Source organism: Rhipicephalus microplus, chromosome X (assembly GCF_043290135.1).
Source record: "Rhipicephalus microplus isolate Deutch F79 chromosome X, USDA_Rmic, whole genome shotgun sequence".
Lineage (NCBI taxonomy): Eukaryota > Metazoa > Arthropoda > Arachnida > Ixodida > Ixodidae > Rhipicephalus > Rhipicephalus microplus.
The window spans coordinates 195,055,785-195,075,995 of NC_134710.1; the positions used below are offsets into that span (position 1 = coordinate 195,055,785).

At 46.2% G+C, this 20,211-nt stretch overlaps 1 protein-coding gene across 2 annotated transcripts in view; it reads right to left on the reverse strand.

Moving 5' to 3' along the window:
* Positions 1-2,154: 2,154 nt before the first annotated feature.
* The window catches only part of LOC119175577 (uncharacterized), a 44,238-nt gene continuing 26,181 nt past the window's right edge, over positions 2,155-20,211 (reverse strand). For both annotated transcript variants that reach the window (XM_075878440.1, XM_075878439.1), the window contains 2 exons: positions 3,551-3,658; positions 2,155-3,131 (listed from right to left, as the gene is read on the reverse strand). In XM_075878440.1, coding sequence (XP_075734555.1) covers positions 2,277-3,131; positions 3,551-3,658 — 963 coding nt within the window. In that variant the 3' untranslated portion in view covers positions 2,155-2,276. The remainder of the gene's footprint in view (positions 3,132-3,550; positions 3,659-20,211) is intronic.

The window sequence follows — 20,211 nt, forward strand, 5'->3', positions numbered from 1 at the left end:
TCATTTTCTCTCCTTGAAAAAAGTGGAAAATGTCCCTTCCTGAGAAATTTTTTTCTGGACGGCTATCAGTTGCACGATCAGACGAAAATGTCTATCTATCTATCTATCTATCTATCTATCTATCTATCTATCTATCTATCTATCTATCTATCTATCTATCTATCTATCTATCTATCTAGCCACCTACGACTTTTACCTCTCCTGGCCGTTTCAATAATGGCATCCATGCCAAACTCGGTATGACATAACATTACTGTATGAAGAACATATTTGACTAGTCATAACATAAAAATCATGATATATATGTCATAAGTGTCATGATTTACATTTTATGGTCCTGCAACTCTTGCAGTGGTTTCGTTCACATGGCATGTTGGAAAACTGGTATGGTATAACATTATTGCATGGCGAACACAAGCGACAGACCCCAACATGAAAATAATGACACGCGTGTCATGTAACAACACGACTATGTTACACACTCATGATGCGCTCACGGCTGTTTCGATAGCGTCACATATACCAAATTTGGTATTACGGTACGTGAATGAATGACGAAATATATGGCTGGTGCAAAGATGATAATCCTCACACGCATTTCATGTAGGAACATGACAACATACCACCCTTATAGCGTGCTTGCAGCCGCTTTGCTAGCTCCACATTACTAATTTTGATATCACGTGACGCGAAAAGATGACGAAGGTAAACTACACATCCAAACATGATAATCATGATACGGAAGTCATGTACGGCATCATTTACCTCCACCTCGTAATGTCGTGATGAATTTAAAATGAAACATCAACATTTCTCATTCGTGCTTCGCATATCATCGATTTCCACTATACGTGGGATATGGCCATTTTTTTTCGGCACAAAACAGACGATTACAAAAGGCCTTTGTTTCTCGATCTTTCATGGTCTTATGTCTCACGCTGAATAATTCTCGCTCAAGGTCAATCACTTGAACCAACTTGAACCAAAGTCTTGCGAAGCAAGCTTCGCCACAGTAACGTCTTTTATAAGGAGAAGCCGACCTTTCATTTTGTTTCCTGGAATTTTTTTTTTTTTTGCCGGAAAGGTTGGCAAATCTAGAGCGATGCATGGTGTCTATTAAACAATGAATAACTTTTATAATAAATGCGCCTCTCAGATTATGGGTTTATTGTTTCTTCGAATGTAAAACACTATATCTTCTTGCGCAATGCTATCAACTCATCTTCAGCATTACTATCAGCCTTATCTCGACTCACGTTTACTCTTCCATCTACTCCTTGTATTCCAAAAAGGTATCGTTCATACACAAAATCGATATTCATTTAACAGAGGCGTCAATTACATTGAAGAAAGGTGTTTTGACTTCCCCCGCCAACTTTTCTAGAGACGTTCTTGACAAACATATATTTTCATATCTAAGAAGAATGTTCTTACTTGTTTGCGACCACTCATAATTCGTGTTTGAAGGTACTATATCAAAATACACCCAGAAGAGCCCCGATTGCCTGAGATATTGGTGTGAAAAGACATTGACGCCAAAGTCGAAAAACCTGATTCTACGCAAACCAACTATGAGTAGATTCACTCGAACTCACTCCGACTAAAATCGAGCCATGAGTTTGAGTGTGGGTGAGTAATATTTTCCCGAGTGTAGTCCGAGCGAGCCTGGCTCGGGAAAATTTTGGTGCTCCCGAGTCCGAGTGAGCCCTATGCGCAAAATATATTCCATAAGAGAGTCTGAGGGAGCTCCACAAGTTTTGTCGACCTAGAGCTTGAAAAAGGTCGGTCTACATGATGGACGCTTCACAGCAACAGTGTGTGAATAAGATTCAAGTTGGAATAAAGCTGCAAACGCCACGACACTATATAGGAAATGCATGAAGGTTCTTCGAAAACCTTGAAAGGTAAAATAATTCATCCTGGTGCGAAAAACACAAGTTCTACGAGGGTTTATTCACTTCGCGTATTTTCTAAAATTCTGTTTCAGTAGTTTTGTCATCGTTTCAGTAGTTTTGTGACTAAGCAGTTAACTTGGATAGCATATTTGTGCTCGGAAAGATAATCCACAACCTCATTTGCGTTATGCTTTAGCTTCCAAATAAGTTGGTTTTTGCGTAAAGTGTCATCACTACATAAGCTGAAGAGTTTATAGAATAAAACAGTAAAAGTACGTCGCTTTATTAGTTTCGACTGATAGTGACACACAAAACACGAAGTCGGTCGCAGAGCTCAAACAGCACACCACATGTAAGAAGTTACAGATGCTATAAAGCGCACTACTTCTTCTTCTTCTTCTTTTTTCCTTTGCTTTTCTTCTTCTTTTTACCCTTGGAGTGTTTCTTCTTGTGTTTGGATCCCTTCTTGCTTTTTTTCTTTTTGTTTTTGGAGCCCTTCTTCTTCTTTTTCTTCTTGTGTTTAGAGCCCTTCTTGCTGCCCTTCTTGCTGCTCTTCTTTGAAGAATCGCTCTCGCTCGTCTCGGAGGGACTGGTGGCGGCCGACGTCGTCGGAGTCTTGCGCCCTTCCACCTGGATGGGAATGATGAACTCTTTACCCACGGCCGGCTGCATCAGGTACTCCTCTCCGGGCAGGAACTCGCCGCGGTACACCTCGTGCACCACTCTACGCGCTAGTCGGTCGTCTCGCGGGCGACGGCCGAACTCGTCGGCCATCGGTCCACCGCCTGCTGCCGGCGACGCACCGCCGCTACGCAATCCTGTGGACGGAGACCCTCCACTAGCCTGCGCCATGTACTGCTGCTGCTCCTGTCCATACGCCTGCTGTGCGCCCAGCATGGTTTGTTGGTGGAACATGATAGGGTCGTTCTCCAGGAGCCTGTTCATTTGCTGGATCTGCTGGAGTCGGAGGAATGTCTCCACGTCACCGGTGGCCAGAAGGTCTCGCTCGTTGCGAACGCGACCGCTCAAGCCGGCAGTTGCACCGGCAGGCTGGTCCCTGCCCATCAGAATGTCTATGTCGCTCATCCCGCCCTTCTTGCCTTTGCCCTTCTTGCCTTTGCGTTTGCTCTTTTTGCGCTTAGGCTTGCGCTCGGGGTGCCGGCTCTTCAGACAACGCAGCTCGTAGCTCACGCACAGGTTGAACATGTATATCAGCGAATTGGTGATGCTGAGTACCTGTGCAGAAAGAAGCATCCGTGACATTCAACGATCCTAATTACACTTACACTGCTGGTGCTATAATAAGCTGACGAAGGGCTCACTTTCAGCTAAGCGAAGAAATCAGCGTATATGCGTAACTTATTATCGCTTCACCCTAAACTGGGGCCCGCGTCAAAAAATAAATAAAAGTGAATAATAAATAGGGTGTGGGGGGAGGGGTTACGGATCCAAGCTTTCTCCATATTTTGCTGGTTTAGGTGACGCTTTCTGTTGGACCTACGTGAAGTTGGTATGAACTATGGAAAAATGTAGCGCAAAACCCGCATAACAGTAAGGGAAACAACCCAACAAACAGCTGTTTCAAAACGACAAAATAAAAGCCGTTGATTACGTTTTGAGGTTGAAACATATACACGTGCGCAGAGATACATTACCCCTCCTGCAATTGTCTGCTTGATGTCGCCATGCATGTACTCTTCATAGATGAAACCCACGGTGAAAGGGAAGTATGTGATGGTGGCCAAAAGATAGTTAATACGATACTGAAAAAAAAAGAAAACAATACTAAGCAGATATGTTGGAATGTTAAGAAGTGAAAAGGTCACAAACAATCAATAAAACATGGTAAGTGTCAAAATACGCCAAAAAGGTCAAATGTTTCATGTTTTCTGCTGCTAATTAAGAGCTCGTGGATGATTCTGCACCAAAATATACTACTATATTCTACTCATTTTATGAGGACACGCTTACTTAACGATTTTATTTGCTCCCAATCATTGCCTCAAAATGCAACAATGAATATTTCATCGGCAGATTTACTTATCTGAAGCTGAATGACGACGAGCGATTGCCCGCGACTAACACAATCGCAGACGCATACAGGGTGTTTCAAGATATCTGCTTACTACAATCGGCATTCCTTTTGCTATGACGGAAAGCATCCTTAGATGTATGCAAACAATTACTGCAGTAATTAAAAAATAACGCCATTAACTTATTAACGAGTGAAAGTTAGCAGTCAATTCAAATGAGCGAATTCAAGCCGTTCCTGCGAACCGTCTATAGACGACTGAAAATAGCGCTAAAAAACGAGGACACAAGAAGGGGACACACAGCGCCTGTGCTGTGTGTCCTCTTCTTGTGTCCTCGTTTTTTAGCGCTATTTTCAGTCGTCACAATGCACCAACAAGCCCAAATTTCGACAGTGTCGTCTATAGACACTTTGAAATATCTGAAAGGCGGCCACAGGTGACCACCGCGTGGCAATAAAAACTGGCCAATTTAGCAGGCAAAACCTAAACCGACCCGCCCAACAGCGCATCTACCATCCACTTCAAAAACTCCCTGAATGCCCACACTGTTTCCCTCGCATTGAGGTAGAAGGATAAGCGAGCGTCAATAAGCGGCCATGCGACAAGACAAAAAAGCTCTGCCACGAAACGAAGTATCTAAATTGACGGTTGATAACGGCGATGGAAACAGTGTCGTCATTGAGTGAGTTTTCTAAGTGAATGGTAGATGCGCTATCTTATGCATCAGTTTCGGTTCCACCTGCTAAATTAGCCAGATTCCATCACCCCACAATGATTACCAGTGCCCGCCTTTCAAAAATTTTCAAGTAGCTATTAACTGTTCTTAGGAAGGACTTGAATTTGGCTAGACCACTTATTTACACTGGCTAAAGAGTTAATTGTGTCAATTTTGATAATTAGTGCTGTAATTACTGTTTGTACGCATCGGGAAATGCCTTCTGCCACAGTAATAAAAATGGCGCAGGTAGCACGCAGATACTTCGCGTCTTTTCTTTTTTTAATAATATTGTACACATTTCTTGAAACACCCTGTATGGGTCGAAAGATACACAGGGGAAGTACATTGTACAAGAAGTCACACTAGACAGGCATAATAACTAAAACAACGAAGTGTGGTAAATATGAGATTTTACATACCAAAAACACGATATCATTTAGAAGCACGCCATTATGACCACCCATGAAGTCTACTGTGACTCCAACCAAAGCACGCGGGCGCTTTCTGGATTCGCGTTCTTCGAAATGGAACTGCTGTGGTCGATATCGAACGTACTACTTCGAGACCAACCGAGCTACATTAGGTACCGGACAGTGACACAGAACCCCATAAGGTTCACTGCTCTACCATTGTTTTGTGCAGCACCAGATTTTAACACTAGACAAGTAATTGTTAAAAATCCCGCAGTAGCAAATGGATGAATAAAAAAACAACCGCCGGAACAACTTCTGTCGCAAGTGCTAACTATAGGGAAAAGGCGTCTTCCCAAAGCTGCCAAACTGACGCATATCCACTTCCTATGCCAACCATAGCATATTCCCAAGTAGCACCCGTAATTTGATATGCGCTTGATTCTCGAATGTTCTTATGTTATCAAGCCGCCATGCTAGTAAGCACTCGTAAATATTAATCAAGGATGCGCATATTGCTCACAATTTTCTCTCTCTCCCTACTCTCTCTCTGTCTCTCTCTTGTAAACGCCGTGTTTTAATTAAGCTCGATTGCTCTCCTTATAGTATACATATATGCATAACATTACTTTAAGACGACAGTCTTATAAATCTATATTTCAGGGTCGCGCATGAGAGCCACAGTAAATACCCCGTGGGCGCGTCAGCTGCGCGTCCACTTCGTCCCGCGGCGTTGACATGAGTGAAAAATTGAAAGAAAAGCGCTGATACCACACCCCAGACGCGAGCAGGAAAGAGCGCACTGTGTCACAAGGTATCTGTTTCCGTACCAACGCAGCTTCTCTTTCGCGTCGGATTAGCCTATATATGACATCTCGTTGCCTCCAGAACGCGGCTTCAAAATGCGCGAATATCACGCGACCAGGTCCCAGTCGTGGGTGTGAAAAACCGACAAAGCATATATATACTCCACGGTGGAAGAGGCTAGAGAAGCTTAAAATTCCGCTCGTTGTAACCACCACCGGGAGGATTATGACAGCGGCCCTACGAGAACAACATGCAAGAGCAACAGCAGCAGATGTAACCGATGTGTACTGCCATCCTATTCAATTTTCTTATTCACATTTATTTCCCAATCATGACAAATAACGTCCCCTGAACATTTCTTGGCTTGATTGCATGTCGGTCGTCATTTATGGGGTCCTGATGCGACGCAGGCATTTTGAGAGTGCAGAATGGGTTCAGAGAGAAAAGTTAGATCCGCTAAAGTTAAGATCAGCAGAAAACTCAACAGAAACCTCAACAAAAAAATCCAACAAAGCTTTCAACTTCACATTCTTAGAAAGTTCTAAATATCCTACATATTCTCTTTTTGTGTGTGTGTGTGTGACAGCATGTCTGTTGCTATTGTCTCGCTGTATCGTAGGCCGAGGAGGATTTAAGCAAGCTTGAGAAAACAGTGGTCGTCCGTGACCGGTTTAAGCTGCTCGTGCGCAATGCGTACAATGCCGTGAGCTCGGCTTACATTTGCTTCGCATCGCGCTGCAAGCGACTCCATCGCAAGCTCGGCGTGGATAACTGCAATCCCCAAAAATTTTATTATGGAAGAAACATAGTTATTGCTGTACATGAACCCCTTGAAGGGGCCCTGCATCACTTTTGCAGCGTGGTCCGAAAACGCTGCCGATCGATAGTAGAGGCTCCGCACGTTCGCCAAACATTTTAGCGAAGCACGCAGCCCGTGATCTACAATTAATACTCAAAGTCAGCTACAAAGCGCACGCTCTTCTCTCGCAAGTGATGCCATAAACCCAAATTACCACGCCATAAAACCAAAGTTTACGACGATTGACTGACTTGAACATCGTGAGCTGCATAATTAACGCAGCCGACGCGGGATGCTGCTGTGCGCCCGCACGCGTGCTCGCGATAACACTGAAAGTCAGCTGCGCGTTGAAAGAAAAAAACAAAAATGAAAGAAAGCGCTAGAGTGCTGATGAAAGGACGGAGGGTCTCGCCCTCTTGACATCCCTTCCAGCTCCCCCACCCCTTCCGCGTAGCCTTCAGCGCACTCGCTATCCCTCCCATGTAACTCCGCCGGCTCGTACTTGGCGAATTCCAAAAATTTGTTGCGGAAGTCAATTCATGAGGCAATAAGCTTTTTTTAATGAAGCCATTAAAGCCAGAGCAGTGAGCCAAAGCCATTAAAGCCAGAGCAGCGATGGCGTAGTGGTTAGAGCATTCACCTCGCATGCAAAAGGTCCGTGGCTCAAATCCCGGTGCCGCGCAGTTCCCAACCGGATAAAAAAAAATCCGCGTGGTGATGGAACTGCATTAAGAGGCCTGAGGTGCGGCCTCACCGGTAACCACCGCCGGGAACGCACTCCCTCACCAGCGAAGGATTGGCCACCCTGGTGCAGTATCTGGCCACTACCTCCCACATGCATACGTCAATTAACTCACGTCCCTCAGTCCCCAGCAGCTGCGAAGCAACTGACCACGCCGGTGGTCAGATCTGCAACGCAGCAGAGGGTGCTAAGAATCTCTGGATCCGGACAGGCCGCCATTGGAACCTGAACTTGGCAACGTTTAACGCTAGAACCTTATCTAGTGAGGGAAGTCCAGTTGTACTATTCGAGGGGCTATAGGGTGTTAAATGGGATATAATAGGGCTCAGTGAGGTGAGGAGGACAGATGAGGCCTATACAGTGCTACAGAATGGGCACGTCCTTTGCTATCGGGGCTTGGCTGACAGAAGAGAACTGGGAGTGGGGCTCTTAATTCACAGAAACATAGCTGGCAACATAGAGGAATACTATAGCATTAATGAAAGAGTGGTATGTATCGTAAATAAACTGAATAAAAGATACAAGATGAAGGTGGTACAGACTTACGCGCCTACATCCAGCTATGATGACGTTTCAGTTGAAAGCTTCTATGAAGACGTGGAATCGGCAATGAGTAAGGTAAAAACACAGTATACTATACTGATGGGAGACTTTAATGCAAAGGTAGGGAAGAAGCAGGCTGGAGATCAGGCAGTAGGAGATCATGGCATCAGTACTAGCAATGCCAGAGGAGAGCTACTAGTAGAATTTGCAGAATGCAATAATTTACAGATTTTTAATACCTTCTACCGAAAACGAGGAAACCATAAGTGGACATGGAGGAGCCCTAATGGCGAAAAAAAGAACGAAATAGACTTTATAATGAGTGCACACCAAGGCATCGTGCAGGATGTGGAAAAGGTTGGCAGGGTACGATGCAGTGACCATAGAATGTTACGGTCTCGAATTCACCTAGACTTGAAGAAGGAACGACAGAAACTGATACGCAAGAAGCCAATCAATGAGCTAGCACTGAGAGGGAAAGTACAGGAATTAAGAGTGTCGCTTCAAAACAGGTACTCGGTTATTAGTGAGCAAGCCAACCTTAACGTAGATATAATGAATGATAATCTGACGAGTATCATTACGGAGTGTGCAGTGGAAGTTGGTTTCAGGGTAGTTAGACAGGACACTGGAAAGCTTTCCCAGGAAACGAAGAATCTCATTAAGAAGCGTCAAATCATGAAAGTCTCAAGTACGACAGACAAAATAGAACTGGCAGAGCTTTCAAAGTTGATTAATAGGCGTAAGGTATGTAAGAAGGTATAACATGGAGAGAATTGAACACGCTCTGAAAAACGGAGGAAGTGTCAAAGCAGTGAAGAGGAAACTTGGGATAGGCGAAAATCAGATGTATGCACTAAGGGAAAAAGAAGGCAAAATAACTACCGATATAGATAGGATAGTTAAAATAGCGGAGGAGTTTTACAGAGATCTGTATAGTAGCAGGGACAACCACGACTTTACTACTATAAGAACTAGCAGTAACCCAGATGACACCCCACCAGTAGTGATAAAAGAAGTCAGAAAAGCTTTGGACAGCATGCAAAGAGGCAAAGCTGCTGGTGAGGATCAGGTAACATCAGATCTGCTGAAAGATGGAGGACAGATTGTGTTAGAAAAACTAGCCACCCTGTTTACGAGATGTCTCCTGGCGGGAAGAGTACCATAGTCTTGGAAGAACACTAACATCATCTTAATACATAAGAAAGGAGATGACAAGGACTTGAAGAATTACAGACCAATGAGCTTGCTCTCTCTAGTATACAAGCTATTTACAAAGATAATTGCTAACACAGTAAAGAAAACATTTGAATTCAATCAACCAAAGGAACAAGCAGGATTTCTAACAGGCTACTCAACAATCAACCACATTCATACTATCAATCAGGTAATAGAGAAATGCTAAGAATATAACCAACCACTATACATAGCCTTCATAGATAACGAGAAAGCGTTTGATTCAGTATAAATATCAGCCGTCATGCAGACACTGCGGAATCAGGGCATTGATGAAGTATATATAAACATCCTGGAAGAAATCTACAGGGGATCAACTGCTACCATTGTGCTTCATAAAGAAAGCAACATAATACCAATCAAGAAGGGTGTAAGGCAGGGGGACACAATCTCCCCAATGCTATTGACCGCGTGCTTAAAGGAGGTTTTCAGAAGCCTAGAATGGAAACCGTTAGAAATAATAGTTAATGGAGAGTACCTTAGTAACCTGCGCTTCGCCGATGACATTGCATTGCTGAGTAACTCGGGGGACGAATTGCAACTCATGATTACGGAGTTAGACAAGGAGAGCAGAAAGGTAGGTCTTAAAATGAATCTGCAGAAAACGAATGTAATGTACAACAACCTCGGAAAAGAGCAGCGCTTCGAGATAGGTAATAGTGCACTTCAAGTTGTAAAAGACTATGTCTACTTAGGGCAGGTAATAACCGTGGAGCCAAACCACGAGATTGAAGTAACTAGAAGGATAAGAATGGGGTGGAGCATATTTGGCAACCACTCTCAAATTATGACAGGTATATTGCCACTATTTATCAAGAGGAAGGTATATAACAGCTGTATCTTGCTGGTTCTTAGCTATGGAGCAGAAACCTGGAGACTTACAAAGAGGGTTCAGCTTAAATTGAGGACGACGCAGCGAGCTATTGGAAATAAAAATGGTAGGTGTAACCTTAAGAGACAAGAAGAGAGCAGAGTGGATTAGGGAACAAACGGGGGTTAAGGATATAATAGCTGAAATCAAGAGGAAATGGACATTAGCCGGGCATATAGCGCGTAAACAGGATAACCGCTGGTCATTAAGGGTAACTAACTGGATTCCCAGAGAAGGTAAGCGGGTTACGGGGAGACAGAAGGTTAGGTGGGCAGATGAGATTAAGAAGTTGGTGGGTATAAACTGGCAGCAGCAAGCACAGGACTGGGTAAACTGGTGGAACATGGGAGAGGCTTTTGTCCTGCAGTGGACGTAGTCAGGCTGACGATGATGATGATGAATGAAGCCATTCAATTATTACATGAAAAAAAAATGTGGCTGATGCCCAAATATAGGAATCCATATAACGAAAAAGTGAAGCGTGTGTCTAGAGTGGTAGTGGAGCGTTTATTGCGCATTCTTTCAAGAACAGCAACAAATGGCAAAGTCACGTTAAGAACGGTAAGCAGCTCGAAATTTGCAGCGCACACCTCAAGCAGAAAGCATGCCCGAAATAAGCATACACAGGACGAGTAAGGACTCACAACTGTCGCAGCGCGACACTTAAAGCGCGCGGTTCAAATAGAAAGAAAGACGCACGAAACGAGCGCACAAGTATGCACAGTGCAAGAGCGAACAACTTTTACAATTTTTTCTGCGTGGTGCGTCAGCAGCGCACTGCTTTCGTAAACGCGGCCGCGCAGCGCGCGAAGTGACCAGTGTTGTGGAGTTGCTCTTGCATAAACGCAATGAATCTGGCATCATTCCACATCTTCGTGACCCCGGAAAGGAATGGGAATGAAGTCGCGAAATATCTTGAAGGGATGGAATGGGAATGAAATTAAGCGCATTTCGCATGGAATGGAATGTAAATTGAATTTCTTCCTTTTTCCGGAAATATAGAACGTTTCCGCCGACGTGCTGTTTTTCAAGCTTCAAACATTAGTAAGTCAGACCCTCCAGTTTAACAATAAAGCAGTGATTTAAAATGGCTTGGCTGATTACAAGCAGAGTACATTCATAAGAAATGCACCTACTACAAGTACGTCCTTATATAGAATGTAGGAAAGAAGTGTAAACTTGAGGGCTCGTTTCCTTTGTTCGAAACAGTATTATTGAGAAATGACAGGCAATTATGCCAAGGAAAGCATAGGGGCTGTTATTAGAAGTAATTGTAATGTGAATGTAAAGAAAGAAAATGAATGAAAAGATAACATGTGCAGGAACCGAACCTGCGACAGTTAATTCAATTCTTTTTAACATTTACATTACAATTACTTCTAAAAACAGCCCCTCTACTTTCCTTGGCGTAATTGTCTGTCAGTTCTGAATAATACTGTTTCTAACACACGATACGGGCCCTTAGGTTTACCCTTCTTTCCTTCATGCTCGTTCTGGCAGACGTAGTGCCTTCGGGTGGTATGCGAAGGATTATTGGTCAGCTGCCAGCTCGTAACACGACCACGTGCTACCTGACGCCAATAGGCAAAAAAAAAATTGAGTGTCCCACACTCGCCGCAATGGCAACAGGCGGTGCTATCTAACAATCCCACGCTTAATGCACATACATACCCAATAAATTGGATGTGGTGATAGCCACCGTGGTAGCTTAATTGGTAGATCAGCGAATGCGTTATTCGAAAGTCGCATGTTTGGTTTCTGTCCATGGCAAGTTATCGTTTCATTCACTTTTCCTTCTTTACGTTCACATTATAATTACTTCTAATAATAACCGCTATACTTTCCTTTGCATAATTGTATGTCACTTCTCACCTATATAGAATGTGTTGCTCTAAAGTTTTCTTCTCTATTACTCGCGTAACCACGGCTTTACGCATTATATCCGTCGTTCGGAACTATAGTGTCGGCATGACCCCCCCCCCCCCCACACACACACCCCGTTAGGCCTCGCACTTTTTTGCCCCTCAGTGGCGCCTCCGCCACCTACTGCCTCCCTTTCATTCACTTCTTTGTTCTTGCTTCTGCCGCCGTCGGTTACTCGGACGCATATTCGAAAAAGCGCTTCTCTAAGTTGTGATGAGCATTGACGCTGGCGCGATGCTTGTGTTTACTGAAAGCTTTCGTATAACAGCTTGCGTGCCGTCTCACCTATTAACCCCCCTCTTTCTTTTTTTACCTCCCCCCCCCTGCCTACACACATGGGCGCCTTTTTGCCAAACTCTATCGCAAAGGTCTGTAGGTCAGCGCAGCACACATTCGCACACAATGAACTCTGTGCTGGGTGAACTCTGTGTGCGATGAACTGTCGTACAAGATATACGCATGCACATAGAGAGAGAATGGACTTTTGAAAGCATTGGTTCGGGTAGCCAGCCAAAACAGCGGATCCCACGTAACGAAGGCGGTGCCTCCCCGAATCCCTACGTGATGATTCACTATGTCGTCATTGTAGCACTAACGTGTCTAATCCTAAACAATGTCAAAGCATCACGATTCGTTCAAACATGCACTCTTAGAAAAAAAGGTCTTAAAATAGAGTTGTTGTACGTCGAGAAAGCTTCAGACACAGCTTGGCAAAAGGTGCTTCAAGAGGCAGGTATGGCTACCGGTGAGCGGCGTGCGCGAGCTACTACTACTATCACCAATCATCATCGTGTTCTTCAGTAGCAGCAGAGCGTCCGTTATTCAGATTCATTACAATTACTCCCCGCGAAATAAGGAGCCATCCTGGCGACTTATAGACAAGTAAACACGTGAAGGTCGTAGCAGGGCTTAAGTCTCGACACGTAGACAATTTCCTGGCCACGACGACGTTGGTCAGAAGATGGTTCCAGTGGCTCGATGAGGTAATTTACCGGTGACGTTTTCTGTAGTTACAATATGGGCCGGGATACTTGGGGACCAACTTGGTAGAAAGACCAGGTGTAGCAGAAAAGACATGCAGCCAGACGAGTGCACCTGTATGGTAGGAAGTGGTGTTTACTGATGCGTCATGGTGGTGCTTTTGGCGTCCTTGGTCTTGGGCTGTGAATGATCTTGCCTGCTGGCGGCACTCATCAGTGTATGTAGCGACTTGAGACAGAGTCGTGGACTCTGAGGAGTCAGGTCTGTACGAGAGAATGGTGTCAATAGTGCAAGAAAGTTCGCGTCCGTAAAGGAGGAAAAAAGGAGAGAACCCAGTAGTTCTTTGAATGGCGGTATTATAGGCGAACGTGATAAATGAGAGCACTCGGCCCCAATTGGAGTGGTTGACGATATGTACATAGACAACATGTCACCAAGGGTGTGGTTGAAGCGCTCTGTCATTCCATTGGCCTGGGGATGATGGGCGCTTGTAGTGCAGTGAACGACGTGGCACTCTCGCAGAAATGCTGTGATGACGTCTGACAAGAATACGCGACCACAATCACTCAGTAACTCTCGAGGTGCTCCATGACGTAATACGATGTTGTGAAGAACGAAAGTCGCAACGTCTTTTGCTGTGGACGAGGGAAGAGATGAAGTTTCGGCATATTGCGTTAGGTGGTCGACGGCAACTATGATCCAGCGATTACCGTCTGCAGTGTTGGTAAGGGGACCATAGATATTGATGCCAACACGGTCGAATGGTCGGGATGGGCGTGGTAGAGGTAATAGCTACCACTGGCGTGATGAGGGGGAGTCCTTCGTCTCTGGCACGTCGAGCAAGCCCGAACGTACTGTCGTATCAAACGGTACATGCCACGCCAGTAATATCGGAGCCGTATGCGAGAATAAGTCTTCAGAAAACCTGCGTGGCCACATTGGAGGTCGTCATGCAACGTGGAACAAATTTCGGATCGCAGATGACATGGAATCACGAGTAGCCACTGACATCCACCGGGTGCGTAGTTGCCTCGGTACAGCACGTCGTCGCCAGTGGTGAAGTGCTCCACTTGCCGACGCAATGTGCGAGTAGGGGGAGAAACCGTCCACCAAACCAGGATGTGTAGAATAGAAGCAAGCCAAGGGTCCTTGCGTTGCTCAGATGGCATGTCGGTGATGGCGACGGCAGTGATATCACAGATGAGACTTTCGCAGCAGGCAGGGTCAGCAGGTAGGGGCGAACGGGAGAGGGCGTCTGCGTCCGAATGTTTCCGGCCGAAGCGATAGACCACGCGAATATCATATTCTTGAAGGCGTAACACCCATCGGGCGAGGCGGCCACATGAATCTTTCAGTGACGACAACCAGCAGAGGGCGTGGTGGTCAGTCACGACGTCAAAAGGGTGCCCGTACACGTAAGGTCGAAATTTCTCTATCACCCAAATAATGGCGCGGCATTCCTTTTCAGTGACGGAATAGTTAATTTCGGCTTTGCTAAGAGTTCGACTTGCGTAGGCTACCACGTACTCTTGGAAGCCGTCTTTCTGCTGCGCAAGAATAGCACCTAGCCCGACACCACTAGCGTCGGTGTGGATCTCTGTGGGGGCCGATGGGTCAAAGTGTCGCAGAATAGGCGGCGACGTGAGGAGGCGGCGCAGTTCATTGAAATAATCATCACAGGTGGCAGACCAGGTCGAACGGTCTCTAGAGCCGGCAAGGAGCTTGGTTAAAGGAGCGATGATCGTAGCGAAATTGTGAACGAAGCGCCGGAAGTAAGAGCAAAGGCCTATGAAGCTTCAGAGCTGTTTCATGGTGGTTGATTTGGGAAACGCTGAAACTGCAGTAAGTTTGGCAGGGTCAGGAAGAATGCCGTCCTTCGAAACCACGTGACCAAGGATCGTAAGCTTTCGAGCGGCAAAATGGCATTTCTTCAGATTCAGTTGCAGCCCCGCGGTGGAGATACAAGCGAGGACTTTCTCGAAGCAGATTAAATGGGTTGCGAAATCAGTTGAAAATACAACAATGTCATCTAAATAACAAAGCAAACGTTCCATTTGAGACCTCGAAGGATAGATTCCATCATTCGCTCGAACGTAGCTGGTGCGTTGCAGAGGCCGAAGGGCATGACTGTGAATTTGTAAAGCCCGTCGGGCGCGATGAAAGCTGTTCTTTTCGCGATCGGCCTCTACCATGGGTACCTGCCAGTATCCAGAGCGCAGATCTAAAGAGGAGAAATATTCCGCTCCCTGTAGGCAGTCAAAGGCATCGTCAATGCGTGGCAGCGGATAGACATCCTTGAGCGTGATTCGGTTGAGACGTCGGTAGTCCACGCAGAACCTGATGGATCCGTCCTTCTTCTTTGCCAGCACAACTGGAGAGGCCCAGGGACTGCTTGACGGTTCAATTATGCCACGTTTCCGCATATCGTCGACCTGTTCATTGATGAGACGGCGTTCGGCAGTTGACACACGATATGGACGCTGTCGTAATGGTGTCTCTTGACCGGTATGTATACGGTGAACAACAGATGACGCTCGACCTAAGGAAGGCTGACTGTGGTCAAACGAGGCTCGAAAACGCTGTAGAAGCTCGATCAGCTGTTCCTGCTGCCCATGCGTGAGGTGGCGATCAGTGGGCTTGGGGAATACATCCATAGGGTCATTAACGTCAGTTGTGTGTGTAATGGCACAAGTGGGTAAAAATGGTTTGTCTGGATACATCGGGCTTTCGAAAGTACAATCTAAGGTCTCGAGGCTCCCCAGACACTCGCTGCGTAGCAGGATGTATGGGTAAGCAGAGACGTTGCGCGCATAAAGTACCGCCAAACCATTGGAAAATTTGATGACGGCAAACGGGAGGACGATGGTTCGGTGGTGCGCACTAGCTGTAGTTGGTTGGAACAGGAGCGTCGAGTTAGTGGCAGCAGGGGAAAACACAAGCACTAGGACGGCGGATAAAGGCGTGATGCGGACATCAGCTGCGGCAAACACTTTCGAGGGACTGTGGTAATTGATATCAAGGCACGGAGTCAACAAAAGTTCAGCACGAGCGCAGTCGACAAGGGCCTGATGGGTAGAAAGAAAATCCCATCCTAGTAAAACGTCGTAAGATGAACGTGGAAGAACAACAAATTTGACGGCGTACGAAACATCTTGAATAAGAACACGTGCTGTGCACTGAGCCGTCGGCGCGATAAAATGGGAGTTGGCTGTACGTAGAGCAAGATTCGTAAGCGGCGTTGTAACTTTTCTCAAATCGCGACACAGTTTTTCACTAATTACAGAACGACGGCGCCTGTGTCGACAAGTGCACGTACAGCAACACCTCCTAGTAGCGCATCAATTTCGTTGGGCGGACAAAGAGGAGGTCTTGGAGAGTTCGACGACGACGCAGTTCTTGCCTCCGGAACTGCGGCTGTCAGTTTTACTCTCGAGCGGGGCTCCTGTGCCGAAGCGTTGGGGAGACAGATCGGCGACGGGGCGGTAATGACCGGCGAGAGTCGACAGAGCGTCGTGGGGACAACGAGTCGGCAATAGGGGAAGATGGTCGCTGGGGATTCTGGGCAGCCTGGTAATTTGCAGAATTCCCATGGTCTGAAGGCTGGAAGTTGCGACGGCGACAGTAGCGTGCTCTATGTCGCGCAAAACCACATGCAATTCGATTATCGAAGGTGCGCCATGGGTTAATGACAGAAGGTGCAGGGGGCGTAGTAGGCCGGGGTGTCGTGTATGTAGGCAGCGTCGTAGGGTAGGAGGACCCGGTGCCCCGGTATGCGCCAGAGACAGGTGGGGGTGGGGGTCTAGCAACGACAGCAGCGTAGGTCAGCAGCGTAGGAACAGATGGCGATGAAGACAGTGCCTGCGTGACCTGTGTCTCAATGACCTGGCGTAGACGAGGGTCTGACCAGGTCACTGGCTCGGATGCTTCCGCCACAAGAGAAAGTTGACGTGCAAGTTCTTCACGAATGAATTGTTTGATGTGGGGCAGTAAGACGGTGTGATCAGCAGCGATGTCGTGCACGATGGCGGAAACTTCAGCTGTATCTACAGCGGCCCTGCGCGTCCAGACACGCTGCTTGCGCAACTAATCGTACTCCTGACAAAGCCGGACAACGTCGGTGACAGTCTGTGGGTTCCTAGCAACGAGCATCTAGAAGGTATCGTCGTCAACTTCGTTGATGACGTGCTTGATTTTCTCGTGTTCAGTTAGAGATGCATCGACGCGCTTGCAAAGAGACAAGACATCTTCGATGTAACTTGTAAAGGTCTTGTCCCTGCGCTGGACTCGACTACGCAGACGCTGTTCCGCGTGAAGCCGGCGCACGGTGGGACGACCGAAGACCACGGCGATGGTGGTCTTGAAGGCAGACCAGTTGGTGATTTCGCCTTCGTGGTCCTTGAACCAGAGGCTGGCCACATCAGCGAGGTAAAAACGCACGTTCGTGAGCTGGTCGCAGGCGTTCCACTTGTTGGAAGCGCTTACGATTTCGTACTCGACGAGCCACTCCTCGACGTCTTGTTCGTCGTTGCCGCGAAAAATTGGTGGGTCGCGTTGCCGAGGCACGCCAGTACAGTAAACTGTCGGTGGTGGGGCAGCTTGAGAAGGGCCAGGAGCAGTCATGGTGAACAGTGAGGGTAGCGTCCAATAGTGAAGTTCCAGGTTGATGGGAACCACGGCTCCTCCACCACTTAAAATAGAGGTTTTGTACGTCGAGAAAGCTTCAGACGCAGCTTGGCGAAAGGTGCTTTAAGAGGCAGGTGTGGCTACTGGCGAGCGGCGTGTGCGAGCTACTGCTACTATCACCAATCATCATCGTCTTCTTCAGTAGCATCATAGCGTCCGTTATTCAGATTCATTACAGTCTGCATATTCACTAAGATTCTAACGGTTTACTGACACAAAAAGCATTAACCTCTTAGTAAGCGAAAGTAGTAAAATGCAGGTTGGTGAAACTTGCTAGTTTGCTAAGTAGTTGGTGAATAGGTGAATATGTTGCTCACTGGAATGGTTAATACATTACTAAACTGTTAGTTAATGCACGTCTATATGCGCCAGTACATTACCATATCAAGACGATTTTATTACAAAAGTGTGCATAAAATAATAAGCGAGATACTATTATAACGTACATTAATTAGTAGTCACTAATTACTTGATGTTTCCACCATGACAAGAGCGCATTACAGCAACATAGGCATGAACAAATGACAGACGAGGACATACAAGCTAGCAAACGCGCACGCATAGTCTATAACAATCTACTGTAACAGCTGTTTGAAGGCTATTTATGCTCCTACTTTAGAATACCACGCTGTGTGCTGGCTAGCAGTCATTGAATTCAGAAAAATAATGGACGTTTGGTGCAGATGAGCGTCTGCCCTTTTATTTTCATATATGTTTGTCATCACTTAGCACGGAAATTTCGTTCATAAGTAATCAATACAATTAAGGTTGGTCTAAATTTTTCTAAAGAATGTCACAATTACTGTTAGATATACGACAGTGTTCACGAGAGCTCTGGCAACGTATGTGGCTTAGTAGTTACCTAGTTAAAAAGACCAAGAAAGCTTCCTTGGCTAGTATAACTGCAAAGGTTTCAATCTTTACTAGCTGCTGGCTATAGACGGTTTCGGTGTTTGTAAAAAATTTGGTTCACGCCGAACGGCCTACCCCAGAATACTTTCGGTGCGACACTTCTGGTAATGCTTTTTCAATGGTCCCGGTGGTGTTTTCATGGTGTGTTTAAATTTGCTGCTCTATTATTTTTGGTGCATTTCTTAGGATGTGTTTGAAGCAACGTCTAGCAGCTACATAAAGGGGTTTGCAACGCACGGGAGGTACAGGCGCGGCCACTGCTGCAGGTAACACGGCTCACGTGGCTGACGGGTGCCACGCAAAATATCCGTCGTGACGCTCCGATGAGCGCGGCCCCCTGCTTCGTGTTACCTCTGGCAGTGGCCGCGGCTATGCAAACAAAAAATGCATAAACTTCAGTAAAGTTTGTCAGCGAACCTAATTGGGCCAGTTGGTTCTGCATGTTGACGATGTGTATGCGCTTTGAAGACGCGGACAGGGAATTGACAGCGCACACCCGTCTCCTCCATGTCGGCATCTTCAAAGCGCACCCCCATGGTCTACATGCACGAGCAGAGTTACCCGATCCACAGAGAAGTTGTTCAATTCAGCTTTTTGACTAGAACTGGAAACCTGACTTCTGTCGAATGTGTTTTCGTCTAAGCACACAACCACGGGTAAAACGCTTATTTCTGCGCCTGCGTCACACCGGGCACTTATTACAGAGATCAGCGGCAATCATAATCGCTCGCGATCCGAAGTGTTTGTGTGACTGAATATATATATAATATACTGATTATGTGATGACGTAAACAGCGGCTGGGTCACGCGAACTGTTATAGTTTCCTTACGTGTAAAGTATTGATTAATCAAACTTTCAAGTTGAACCCACCTAAACATACAGTCCATGTTCACACTGATATATAAATTAGCTAGAATGCGGCGATTTTCGCTAATGGCAGAAAGACAGGCGATAAGTCATTTACTCGAACAGATGAGAGCCCACTCGCTGGCGTCGCTTGCAAAAAAAATCAAATAAAACGGCAACGAAGCGTGAACACTATGACGTTCACTGTGCAGCGATTCATGTTGAGCGTGGCTCCTTTGTGTCCATGGTTCCTTCGGACAGTACACACCATTGATGTCGATCTAACTATAAAAGAAACGCCTTTGCGATGGATTTTCAGTGTTATCTTTCACGTTTTGCTACCCATGTCAGACGTCAGTACACTCATCTGTTATGGGTGTAACACGACAGCGACCGATGTGTTTCCGGCAACTGGGGGCCTTCGACTAGCCTAACGTCTGAGTATCGCCTCTGCGCCATAAGTCTGCGCCGAGCTTTACATTGCATTTAATGAAGTGGGCAGAACAAACCTACGTGCTCTTGGTGGGAATCCAGTTTTCTCGTGTGATCGCTGAATGCAGGCGCTCTTTCTATCGTCATCGGTCAAAAAACAGAACGGTTTGACTAGCGTATTAAATTATTTCAGACTTGCAGACTGCATCTTAGCTTGACACAGCTGCGCCCGAGTTGCTAGCGCTTAATCTGAATAATTTCATCCGCATAAAACATCGGAACACAGGCAGTCACGGCCAGCAAAAAGGACTAAAAGCACGCAGAAACAAGCTAAACCAGAAGTTTCCAGGGGTGGTTTTCTGGTGAGTGCACAATGTTG